This window comes from Mercurialis annua, linkage group LG3 (genome assembly GCF_937616625.2).
Source record: "Mercurialis annua linkage group LG3, ddMerAnnu1.2, whole genome shotgun sequence".
Taxonomy (NCBI): Eukaryota; Viridiplantae; Streptophyta; class Magnoliopsida; order Malpighiales; family Euphorbiaceae; genus Mercurialis; species Mercurialis annua.
The window spans coordinates 74,893,575-74,906,404 of NC_065572.1; the positions used below are offsets into that span (position 1 = coordinate 74,893,575).

The window sequence follows — 12,830 nt, forward strand, 5'->3', positions numbered from 1 at the left end:
TTATCCACTGTAAAAGCTTACGACTCTCTGAAATATATTTGAAACGCCATTTTCCATGCTGTAATCTATAACCAAGCATAAAACGAAGCGCAAAAGCTGTCTTTATCTCACGTTCAATCTTTTTCTTGTACCCACTATAAAAACACTTCTTAAAACCCTAGCATAAGCCAAAACTACCCACCATGGAAGCCGCAGCTCTCTATTTCCTCAAGCTCTGGAGACCCACCACCACCCACATAAACAAAGATCACCTACCACGCCACTCTAGTGGCGGCAACAGTGACACCACCACCGAGATTGCCACCACTGTGGGCGACACAACGACAACCGATGATGATTGTGAGTTTGATGAAGAAGATGACTCGTTCTTTGAATTGGAACTCACTGCTGTTCCTGATCTTGACAACAACAACAACAAAGACAGCATTAAATTCCCACCACCAACCGTTTCTTTGTCTCCTTCTTGTAATAACAACAGCTATAACGGTCATATTAAGAATTTTCATCTCCCTTCTAAAAGAAAAATTCTTCCTGTTGAGCTTAATTCTAATAAACAGCCTCAACCTCAGTCTCCTATTTCTTTACTGAAATCTTCAGCTCCGAGATTTAGGGTTCTCATGTTCAAGAAATCGAAGTCAATGGCGGCTCATGAAGCAGAGTTTCTTGATTCTAGCCCTAAAACTAGTCGTAAAAAACAAGAAAGTAAACTGTTTACCGTTAAATTCAAGCTTAAAGAAGCTGCTAATGTTCCTGTTTTCACTAGAGATTGCAGTTTAAGAAAACAAATCTCTGATGATTCTTTATCTGAGGATTCATCTAAAAGATTCTCTAAGGAAGTAATCCAGAAGTATTTGAAATTAATCAAGCCGTTGTATGTCAAAGTATCCAAGAAACCAGCTGAAAAGCCAAGATTTTCGACTGAGTTGTCATCAGTGGCGTCCCCGGCGTCATCGCCGGCGACGGTGACATCTTTTTCACCAAAAAATGAGAAACAGAGGAGTTTTCCGGCAGGGATTAGTGCTGTCTGTAAGAATCTTGGGAAAAGTAAATCTTCATCAGCATCAGCCACCGTAGCTCCGCCGTCTACGGTGTCTAGACGAGACGACTCGCTGCTTCTGCATAATGATGGTATTCAAAGTGCAATTCTCCATTGCAAGAAATCTTTCAACTCTTCTAGTACCAAAGGTAATTTCTAAAATATTTTAATTGTCTCATGTTTCAAATTTTAACTAGCAAGTTTAAATTATTAACGTTTTGACCCCTTTTTTTTACAGATTGTTCACTCTTGTCCCGATTTGCTAGTGATTCGTTGATATCACCGAGAGTTTCCCACGAAGATAACGGAATTAGAATATGAATTCTCGAACCAGAAAAGGCGGGAAAATTACTTTGTATGAAATTGAAAGAAATAGAAAGGTAAATGAAATTGATTGAATAGGTGGCTCTGTTTTTTGTTTTATTGTAAAGAGACAGAATTAAAGAGAAACAAAAAGAATCAGGGGAAGATTTAGTAGCAGAATCTAGATTAGTTTGATGATGATCCTTAGCTTAGCCACCATTGACATGATGGTTAAGGACAAAGGGCTTGCCTAATGTTGTCTGTAAAGTTGATGGGTCATAATGAAAATATTGAAACTATGTCTGATACAGGATTATCTATTAGAAAATAGAAATCTTTTTAGTGTAGTCTTGTAATTCTCCAGTTTGTAATCATTTTGCATTTGAAGACTCGTTCAAATTACTATGATTTGTCTATTAAGGGACTAATTGATAAAAAAAACTTAATTTTAGTATTAATTAACCATTGTTTACAAGTTAAGGTGGTAAATTAGTATTTTAGTCTAATTTTTAAAGAAGAATTCAATCATGTTGAAGATGTACTAAAGATAGTTGCAAGGTTTTTATTGATTTCAGAAGTACAATGATAAAAAAAGAGGGACCATATAAGAAACATTTAATATTTTTAAATTGTTTTTATAACGGCAGCATCTTTGCTTTTAAAATAAAGTACTTTTGAACAGAGAAAGGATTTTTTTTAACTGTGGTAGATTTGAAGGTTTTTTATTTTCTCTTGAAAAAATAAAAAAATTACATTAAATAGTAGCAGATGGGCTGCTCTGTGGTCAGCTATCCCATCATCTGACAATGAAATGAATATTCAAATTGTCTCCTGAATAAACTGTTTAATACTACTATCAAACTATTTAGTTCAATTCTAGCAATTTAGCAGGTGGTCTAAACACAAACTGTAACTACATTGATGTGTAATTCATATCATTTTATTAAAAAAACTTGTAAGAATTTGAATGTTATTTCAAAATGTTCTGAATAATTTATATTTTTTATTATTATCGTCGACATAGCTTGTGTGACACGGTGATATGGAGAATTTAGCAAAGAGGTGCACATGAAGGGTCGATAGCCATTGAACAATAACATGTGACATGGTATGAAAACAACCAATGTTACTCTGGTTATGAACAATTCGAAATTTATGGAGAAGAATGAAATTTCAAAGGAAGCGACATTATTTGGTTGTTTTGGGTCATAATAAATGAAATAAGAGTAGGGGCCTGCAATTTGAATTTCCAATTTCATGATAAATGACCAGAAAAATCAGATATAGCCCCCACTTCCCATTTCAACCTTTCACCAAGAAACATCATGGCCCCCTTTAGTCCCGTAGAATATAGGTGTTATTCTAAAAATTTATAAAACAACAAAGTTTTAGTTTGCATCCAAATTTGATTAAATAAAATTAACTTTTTAGCTTTAGATGAAAATACTCTCACAATGAGTATTTTAGCTTGTTTTATCTTAGCCGAGTTTCAAAAAATAATCAAAACATTAAATATTAATTGAAGTTGAGATGACATAAAAAAATTAGCGTATGATGTACAAATTGAAGTTAAGAAGATAAAACGAGACGGAACACCAAACTCACAATTTAACATCATTTGATCTTTTATGTCAAATTTAAAAAGTAAAATGGAGTTTTCTTAACTCATAAAACATTACCTTTTTATTTCGTTATGCTATGATTTTCTTTTTGAAGATGTATAAATTCTTTCCGATGACATTGTAGATGTTATATCGTGCGGTTACATTTTTTATTATGTTACATATAAAAATTTAAAGACTATGATTTCAATTGATTTTCAGTGACTAAATAAAAAAGAACATAGAGAAGAAAGTCATTAACATGATTTTTTCCTAAATTCAGAGCATACATCATACAATACATTGACAAACTAGCATTCCAAAAAACATATACTCCATAAAGAAATTAGATGGACCCAAGAAAATGAGACAGGATAAGACTAATGTAACATGTTGTTCCTAAGACATAGCTTACTGCTTCCAAGTCAAATATTTCTATAAGTACAATTTGAAGACAAAGAGGCTTAAGACATGGTTCATTGCACTACACCATTGGGTTGCTTGAATTTGAAGAGGAATTACCCTACACTAAGAGACACTCGCCCAACAAATTACCTAATATACCGTCGATCAATAATTATAGATTTTTTTTTTGCTTCCTCTGGTGAGTCCATTTTTGTTTGGATCATAGGCGATGCATATTACAAAAAATATTCAAATTAGCTTTTAAGCTAATGATACATTTGATCACCATAATGTTAATTGAATTCATTGGATTTGTACTGGTTTTTAGACATTATTTCTACTTTAATTAACTCGTGATTTGATACATCACAGAAGTTTGAGATACCTACTTCTTTATATGTACTTAATATATATTTATATACCTTTATTATCGTATAGTTAATGTTTAGAAATCTAATTTGATAATCTAAGGGCATCTCCAACAATAAACCTCAAAATAGTATGATTTTCACATTAAAACTACATTTTTAAGTGTTTCATCTCCAACAACTAACTCTATTTTTCACTCTAAAAGAATATTCTCAGCATATTCCTAAACAATAAAATTTTAATCATTTTACACTTACACCCATGAACTATTCAACACTTACAAAATACATTCATATATTTATTTATAATAAAATATATTATTAATTTTAATAATATATTTACTAAATATGTTTATATATGTATTTTTAATTATGTTTGCTAATTTTAAAAATATTAATTAAATAATAAAAAACATTAAATATAGTTTATTTATAAAGAGTTCAATTAATTAATACAAAAAATTACTTAATGTTACATATTTAAATTTCCGATTAAATCGAACATTCTTAATTTGGACTATATTGTAACAAAAACTAACAAATGTTTAATAATGAAATTTATAATAAAATAGAAAACCTAAAGTAAAATAGAGTTACTCTATTTTGTTCTCCAACAGTGCTCTATTTTGAGGTACACTTTAATAGAGTGACTCTATATATAGAGTAAAAAAATAAGGTACACTATAATAGAGTTGGATATAGAATACTGTTGGAGAGGATTTGCACACCAAATTGGCAATTTGGTGTGCTGTTGGAGATGGCCTAATAATTTTGACATGGATGGATTATAAATAGTAAATTTTATGTAAAAAAGATTTGTGGTGGATTCCAGTGGTCGAGCGATGCATCCGCCTTAGTCGGAGACACTTAGGTTGTGACTTTTTTGGGGAAGGAGCGTAAAGAGAGCGGTCCGGTAGATTTTTAAATGCGAGTGATAACTGGCTTTTGGCAACAGCAGACTATGTTATGAATGTTTTGATCACTTTGTAATTCGACCGTTCTAATTTTGAGCTCTATATATGTTGATATGAAGCAATCGTGGATTTTGATTTTATAAATCCTTCTTGATAACGGGACCAGTAATAAGGCAGTAAAACAGCCTCGTCAACAGGAAGTCTCACCCGGTCAAGCGAATACCGAGACAGGATACCCAATAACCTTTGTGACCGACCTAAAGAAAAAGAATAAAAGCTCGACCACCTCGGGACGAGATACCACGGTCACTATCAAGACGGAACACGGTATCAAGTCTCCTACCGAGCTAACGTCCTCCCTAACTAACTCTGAACAAAATCTGACGCATAGACGGTTCCGTGTACTGCAAATCTTACTCGATAAGCGAGATTCAACGTAAGCAAGCCACGTCAGATAACTGATTCTGTGGGGACCAAGAAGGAGCAATAATCCACTGCGGGACACACGTGCCAGGTGAAACTATATAAACCACCTTATGACTAACCCTAAAAGGTATCTTTTTTCTCACTCTACACTCTTTTCTCTTCTTTTCTCTTCTTCTTTCTTCTTCTCCAAGCAAATACTGACTTGATCGTCGGAGCGAATTACCGGTGACCTCCACCGGTTCTTCGTCTGACTTTCTGTGTTCTTGTTCTTTCAGGTTCATCTGACCGGTCCAGGCGTTGGTGATTTATCACTTGGCGCCGTCTGTGGGAAACGTTTAAATATCCCATTTTCTCTTCTTTTATCTGAGTTTGTGACATTGTTGCGCGATTCTGATTGAAAAACAATGGCTAATGACCCTAGCATTGAGAGGATAGACCCTCTGGAGACGGTCGCGGATACTACTCCGGTTGGGGGAAGTTCTGCCAGTGGTCGTACTTCCGTGATCACTGGTTTAACACCTCCGGCCAACACGCAGATGGGAGGGTCCAGGGCCTCTGGCAGCGGAGCTGGTTTTATGCCCGCGTATGGGATGGAGAACTATCCTAGGGTGAGCCCATTCACCTCCGATACTGGTCATACCACTCTATCCACCCCAGGGACCACCGTTCCACAGAGCTTCCTCCACAACACGTTACCTCCCACTCAACTCAGTTTTCCGGTAGACACTACACCGGTGCCAATCGGAACGGGAACGGTTTCTGGGCAAGATATACCCCCGGCGGTCTTACAAGCTCAAGAATATCTGGAATACATGGCTCGCCAGTTGCATCAGGCCCAGCAAATGCATCTTGCTGTCATGGCCCAGTATTACCCAGGATACAACGCCGCTACGACTCCAACCCCAGTGCATCCAAGCACAACACGGGTGACCGGAGGTCGGGGTATACCTGCTGAAGGTGCTACAGTTCTGGGAGCAGAAGGCCAGAACGCTCCTATTCCTCCAAGGGAGGGATTGCACGGAGAGGACCTACCACCGGATAGACCGCGTAATACAACCGGCTTGGGAAGAGAAGTGCCAGATCCGGTGGTGGAACCTCTGCAGGCTGCTAGGGCAGGAGTCCCGCCAGCTAGGAAGGAAGTAGCTGAAAGTGTACATAGCTCGGGCAACGACCACCCGGACAGGAAATCGATAGGTGCTGAAGTCACACGACTGGTCCAGGCTGAACTAGCCAAGCAGAAGGGGAACAAAGCTGTGTCGAGACCGGTTACCTTACTTGGCATAGGAAGCCCCCTCAGCCGAGCTATCCTCGACGAGCCATTCCCAGATAAGTTTAAATACCCCACTATAAAGCAGTATAATGGAAAAACTGATCCAATGACACATCTAAATTGTTTTCAGGTATCAATGAGTGTTCAGAACGTTTCTGATGCCTCCATCTGTAAGATCTTCCCGACCACCTTGGTTGATGCTGCGCAGAATTGGTATCAAAGTCTGGCGGATGGATCCATTGAAAGTTTCCAAGCTTTGGCTTTAGCTTTTAAAACGCACTTTGCTCCGAGCATACAGAGGAAGAAAAAGTCCTCCGACTTAAAGAAATGTTTTCAGAAACCGGGAGAAAGTCTGAAGGATTACATATCTCGTTTCAACTCGGAAGCGGTCCAAGTGGAAAATCTCATTGATGATACAGCCATTGACGCCATGAAAGATAACACCACTATGGGATCGTTCCGGGACAGTCTCATAACTAACCCAGTGGAGACGTACACTGAACTTATGGACCGAGCATGGAATTATATGAATTTGGATGAGGAGCGACAGAGGCAGGCACCCAGCTCGGTACCAAATACCCAGAAGCACACCTCCCCTGGAGGGGGGAGAAGTCAGGAGCGTTTTCGATCCAATTATGAACCAGGAGGGAGAGGGAGACCCCAGTTCCAGGGTGGCCCTGGCCGAAACAGTGGAGAGACTACAAACTTCAGACCGAGCTACAATATCGGAGGAGGCGAAGATAGTTATATCGACAACAGAGGGCAGGAGAGGCATTTCGTGCCGTTAAATACTCCCCGAGATCAGATCCTGATGTGGATAAAAGCTAATAATGAGTATATTTCTTACCCACCCCGGATGACGAGAGAGGGAGATAAAACAAAGTGGTGCGATTTCCATGAGGGGCACGGGCATGAGACCAAAGATTGCGGTAATTTGAGAAGAGAGCTGGATCGAATGGTGTGCAGAGGAAGGTTGAAGGGTTTCGTCACCAATCCCCCGCAACAGCCACCGACGAGCCGACCTAACCCAGTCCGAAATGAGCCTAGTACATCTCGGGAGCCTGATCCCCAGGCCAAGAGGTCTCAAATAACCGGAGTGATTAATACGCTAGCAGGAGGAACTGTAAGCTCAGAGAGACGTTGCAAGAAAAAACAGAAAACGGTGATGTCGGTCATGGAGGGACCCCGGTGGCCCGAGGTATCGTTTTCTCTAGAGGATGGCAAGGGAGTAGAGTTCCCTCATGAGGACGCTCTGGTTATTTCGGCGGTTATCCAACTAAAATGGGTAAGACGACTTCTAGTAGACGATGGGAGTTCGGTGAACCTGCTAACTTTGGCAGCGTATTTACAATTGGGAGGCACCCGATCAGAGCTTAAACCTGTCAGTACTCCTCTCCTCGGTCTAGGAGGAACACCTGTAAGCCCGGAAGGTATGATTGAGCTAGACTTAATACTCGGTGTCGAAATCCCACAAAAGGAGGGACGAGCTGGAATTTTGGCGGAACCAACAAGGCAGGTAAAAACTCTTTTTATGATTGTCGATATGCCACTAGCTTATAATGGTATACTGGGTAGACCTATGTTGTATAGTACAAGTGCTGCCACTTGTATTAGATATGTGATGATGAAAGTGCCGACTGAGAAGGGAGTAATCGCCATACGAGGCGACCAGAGGGTATCTAGAGAATGCTACATGACCACAATTCAGCCCGCCGTAGAATCAATGAATATCGAGACCCCTGAACTCACTCTGAAAGAAAAGAAGGGTCAAAAGCCGCCCGAGCCCTTGGAAACAGTCCAACTTCCTAACAGTGACATGACCGTACAGATGGGCATAAATTGGCCATCAGAGGGCCGAGCAGCCGTCATACAACAGATAAGGGAGTTTGCATCCGAGTTCTCTAATAAGCCGGAGGAGATCGGGGGGGTAGATCCCCGAGTCATAACTCATAAGCTGAAAGTTGATCCCAATTGTAAGCCGGTGAAGCAAAAGAAGAGGGTTTTTTCTCTCGAAAAACAAATGGCGATCAAAGAAGAAGTCGACAAGCTGCTTAAAGCAGGTTTTATCAGAAGGGTCCACCATTCGGAGTGGCTCGCCAACGCAGTATTGATCAAAAAAGCGAATGGAAAATGGAGGCTTTGTATAGATTACACCGATCTTAACAATGCCTGCCCGAAGGACAGTTTCCCCCTACCGAGCATTGACCAGCTGGTAGATGCAACCTGCGGTTTTGCGGTTTTTGCATTTCTAGATGCCTCCCAGGGTTACCATCAGGTGCCAATGAATGAAAAAGATGAAGAGAAAACATCTTTTGTCACAGACATGGGAACATTTTGTTACCAGAAAATGCCTTTTGGATTGAAAAATGCTGGAGCAACTTACCAGAGGTTAATGAATTACGTGTTCGATGACCAGTTGGGTCGGAATGTGGAGGTATACGTTGACGACATAGTAGTGAAGTCCAGAAGCATTGAAGGCCACGCAAAAGACCTCGCAGAAACTTTTGCTAAGCTAAGGAAATACAACATAAAGCTCAACCCGGATAAATGTGTATTTGCTGTGAGATCGGGGAAGTTCCTGGGGCATGTAGTGTCTGAGAAAGGGATAGAAGCCAACCCGGTGAAAATCGAAGCAATCAAAGAGATGAAAGCACCTCGATCGGTGAAGGAAGTGCAGAAGTTAAATGGGTGTGTGACTGCACTCGGGCGTTTTATGAGTTGCTCGGCGAAACGGTGTTTACCATTTTTCAAAACATTGAAAAATACGAAGAACTTCCAATGGAATGACGAATGCGAAAAGGCGTTTGAAGAACTAAAGATTTATCTTTGCACTCCGCCAGTACTTGGAAAGCCAGAACCAGGAGAAATCCTGTACTTATACCTTGCAGTGGCAGAAGAGACGGTAGCTGCAGTCCTAGTTAAAGAAGAGTTGGGTCTCCAAACACCAATATACTATACGAGCAAGGTCTTGAAGGGACCCGAGGTACGATATGCAAAAATCGAGAAGTTCGCTTTGGCGCTCAGATCGGCTGCATTAAAGCTAAGGAGGTATTTTGAGGCACACGTAATAGTAGTACGAACCAACCAGCCATTGAAGAAAGCATTACACCGACCAGAGACCTCCGGCAGAATGGCTTCGTGGTCGGTTCAGATGAGCGGATTTGACATAAAGTATGAAGCTAGGCCGGCCCTGAAAGCACAAGTTCTGGCAGATTTCGTGGCTGAAACAACTACTCACGATCAACCAGCAGAAATAGACACAGAATTAATAAGTTGGATCCTAGAGGTGGATGGGGCATCCAATTTAGAAGGAGCCGGAGCCGGTATAGTCTTAAAAGGACCAATGGGCGTTGAATTGAGGATCTCAGTGAAATTCAGTTTCAAAGCGTCCAACAATGCAGCGGAATACGAAGCACTGTTGGCCGGACTCCGGTTGGCCAACATAGTCAAAGCAGAGCAAGTACTAATTAAGAGTGACTCACAGTTAGTGGTGAAGCAAATTTTAGGAACTTTCGAAGCAAAAGATCCTGAAATGAGGAGGTACGTGGATAGAGCAAAGTATTTTCTTGACCGAATATCCGATCGTGGAGGAAAATGGGAGTTTGAGCAAGTACCCCGGTCTCAGAATGAAGAGGCTGATCGGTTGGCCAAGTCAGCTGCCCGAGGAGAGAGGCTAGCTGGAGTGCATTTTTCCACACTCGCCCAATCGAGTATAGATTACCCCGAGACAATTTTCCTTACCCAACCGTTGGATGAATGGATGACTGGCATTGCTCGGTATCTAACAGAAGGGAGCCTCCCAGAGGATAAGAGGGCGGCCTATAAGATCCTATGTCAAGCACCGCACTATGCCTTTTTAGAAGGGACCCTCTACAGAAAAGCTTTCCTCCGACCTTGGTCTCGATGTTTAACTGCCGAAGAAGGAGAATATGTTTTGAAAGAAGTACATGAGGGCATATGCGGTTCCCATATCGCACCGCGATCACTAGTCAAAAAGGTAGTCCTGCAAGGATACTACTGGCCACTGATGCTTAAGCAAGCTGAAGATCTGGTGAAAAAATGTGAAAAATGTCAACAACACCAGAATTTAAGGCACACCCCGGCCACCGAGCAATCTCCAATCATCAGTCCTTGGCCTTTCTCCACCTGGAGAATTGATATCTTGGGTCCTTTCCCGCCAGCGACTCGGAAGAGGAAATTCCTCATCGTGGCAATTGACCATTTTACTAAGTGGGTCGAGGCAGAAGCAGTAAGCGACATTACGTCTGCTCGGGTTAGAGAGTTCTTTTGGAAAGAAATAGTCTGTCGATTTGGGCTCCCACGAGTTCTGATAGCTGACAATGGGAAGCAGTTCGACTGCAAGAAGTTCAAGGCTTTCTGTGCCAAGTCAGAAATCGATCTCCGGTTCACTTCAGTGACACACCCACAGAGCAATGGCATGACCGAGGTAACGAATCGGACCATCTTAAAAGGACTGAAAACAAGGCTAGACGCCAGGAAGAAGAAATGGGTAGAGGAGCTGCAGAACGTGCTATGGGCCTACCGAACAACACCACGAGAGGGAACCGGTGAAACTCCATTCTCTCTAACATACGGATGCGAAGCCATGGTACCAGTAGAGCTCGGTATGCCTACTCTAAGAGTTCAGTTTTTCAATGAAGCCACAAATGAGGAAGAACAAAGGCTGAGCCTAGATTTACTTCAGGAGAGAAGGGAGAAGGCCTCTGCTTATATAGAAGCGTATAAACAAAGAATGGCCAGGTACCATAACAACCGAGTCAAGCCTCAGGTTTTTCAGTTGGGCGACCTTGTGCGTAGAAGAGCTGATATCGGAAAAGGAAATGCTGGGGTTGGCAAATTAGAAGCAAATTGGGAAGGGCCATACCGGGTTGTTCAGGTCGGCAAAGGGGGAGCATATCACTTGGCCTCTATGTCTGGTAAGACCATACCACGAACATGGAACTCGCAAGTGCTAAGGAAATACTACCAGTAGCAGGAAGATAGAAGCAGCTTTTTGGGCGCTCTATGTTTACCTTTATTTAAGCTTTTTTCGTTGTTGTAAGTTGAGGTTCAGGGGTTTTTTCACTTATGTTTGGGTTAGGCTTTTGTAAAACTCAAACATAAGTTTTTCCCCTTATATATAAAAAGAAAAGTTTAAAAAGACGTGTGCACTAAGAAAGGCTTCGGCCGTCCTAAGAAAGGCTTCGGCCGTCCTAAGAAAGGCTTCGGCCGTCCTAAGAAAGGCTTCGGCCGTCCTAAGAAAGGCTTCGGCCGTCCTAAGAAAGGCTTCGGCCGTCCTAAGAAAGGCTTCGGCCGTCCTAAGAAAGGCCCCGGCCGTCCAAAGAAAGGCCCCGGCCGTCCAAAGAAAGGCCTCGGCCGTCCTAAGAACCCTGTGGCCGCCCTACGACTGCACATCTAGAAAGCAGATTTTTTAACCATTTTCAGAACTATCTTTTTCGATTTTACTTGGGTGACCAATCAATAAGTGAAAAACACACAAGATACCACATACCGAGATAAACTATTAAAAGGAGAAAACACTCTTTTTCCCCCTTATTACAAAGCTACTTAGGAGAAGCAACACTTAGACAAAACATGATTTCAGAAAAATGGTAACTCGGTAAAAAGGAAACTCATATTAAAACAACATCAAAACATGGGGAATACAAGAAAGTAAGAATGCTAAAAATACACATTCACAAAAACAAATTGTGCCGGGATATCAATCCCATTTAGGTTCCCAATTTAGGATAAAAACAAAACATTCCAAACTTGCAAAAAAAAAAAAAAAAAAAAAAAAAAAAAAAAAAAAACTTTTACATATTATCCTCGGGAGTCACAATATAGTCTTCCTCGTCTTCTTCCGGGGGGAGAGTGGGAACCATGGCAATAAGCTCGGTCACCTCCAACTCAAACGGCGCCAAATCCACCCCCTCTCCACCAAGCCCTCGAGCGGCATCAGCTACTTTCTTCTCCGCAGCCCGGAGGATCTGACGAAGATCATCATATAACTTCTCTTCTTTCTCCACCAGCTTAGCACGCCACTCCTCATCACGGCTCGCCAGCTGAGCTTTCAAAGTATCATCGTTCAGCTTCACTTGGCTCTGAAGATGCTGCAAATCCTTCTTCTGCTGATCAACGACAACGGAATTCCGTTTCGTCAGATCAGCCAGCTGGACCTCAAAGTTCTTCTTTGCAGCATCTCGGTCGCGAGATATGGTCGTCACCTCAGCAGTTAAGCTCTTCACTTCATCAGCCCGAGATGCTAATTCTTTTCCCAGCTCCTCAGCCCGGATAGCTCGTTCTTTCGCCAAATCTTTCTCTAGCTCCAGCTCCTTTCTCGCTTCCGAGAGACGATCTTTTTCTATCTGCAGTTGGCCACAAACTGCCTCCCAATCATCATATAGCTTCCCATACGACTCGGATGCCAAGTTACCCATCTGAGCAGCCTAAAATAAAAATAAAACAATAAACTCATGTATAAAAGAAAGGCAAAAAAAAAAAAAA

General features: G+C 41.4%; 1 protein-coding gene across 1 annotated transcript; it reads left to right on the plus strand.

Annotated features, from left to right (window-relative positions):
• Window positions 1-1,649, plus strand: LOC126671112 (membrane-associated kinase regulator 5). The gene is made up of 2 exons (XM_050364822.2): window positions 1-1,185; window positions 1,275-1,649. The coding sequence occupies exons 1-2, from the start codon at window positions 183-185 to the stop codon at window positions 1,355-1,357; spliced, it is 1,086 nt and encodes a 361-aa protein (XP_050220779.1). The 5' UTR covers window positions 1-182; the 3' UTR covers window positions 1,358-1,649.
• The last annotated feature ends 11,181 nt before the right edge of the window (window positions 1,650-12,830 follow it).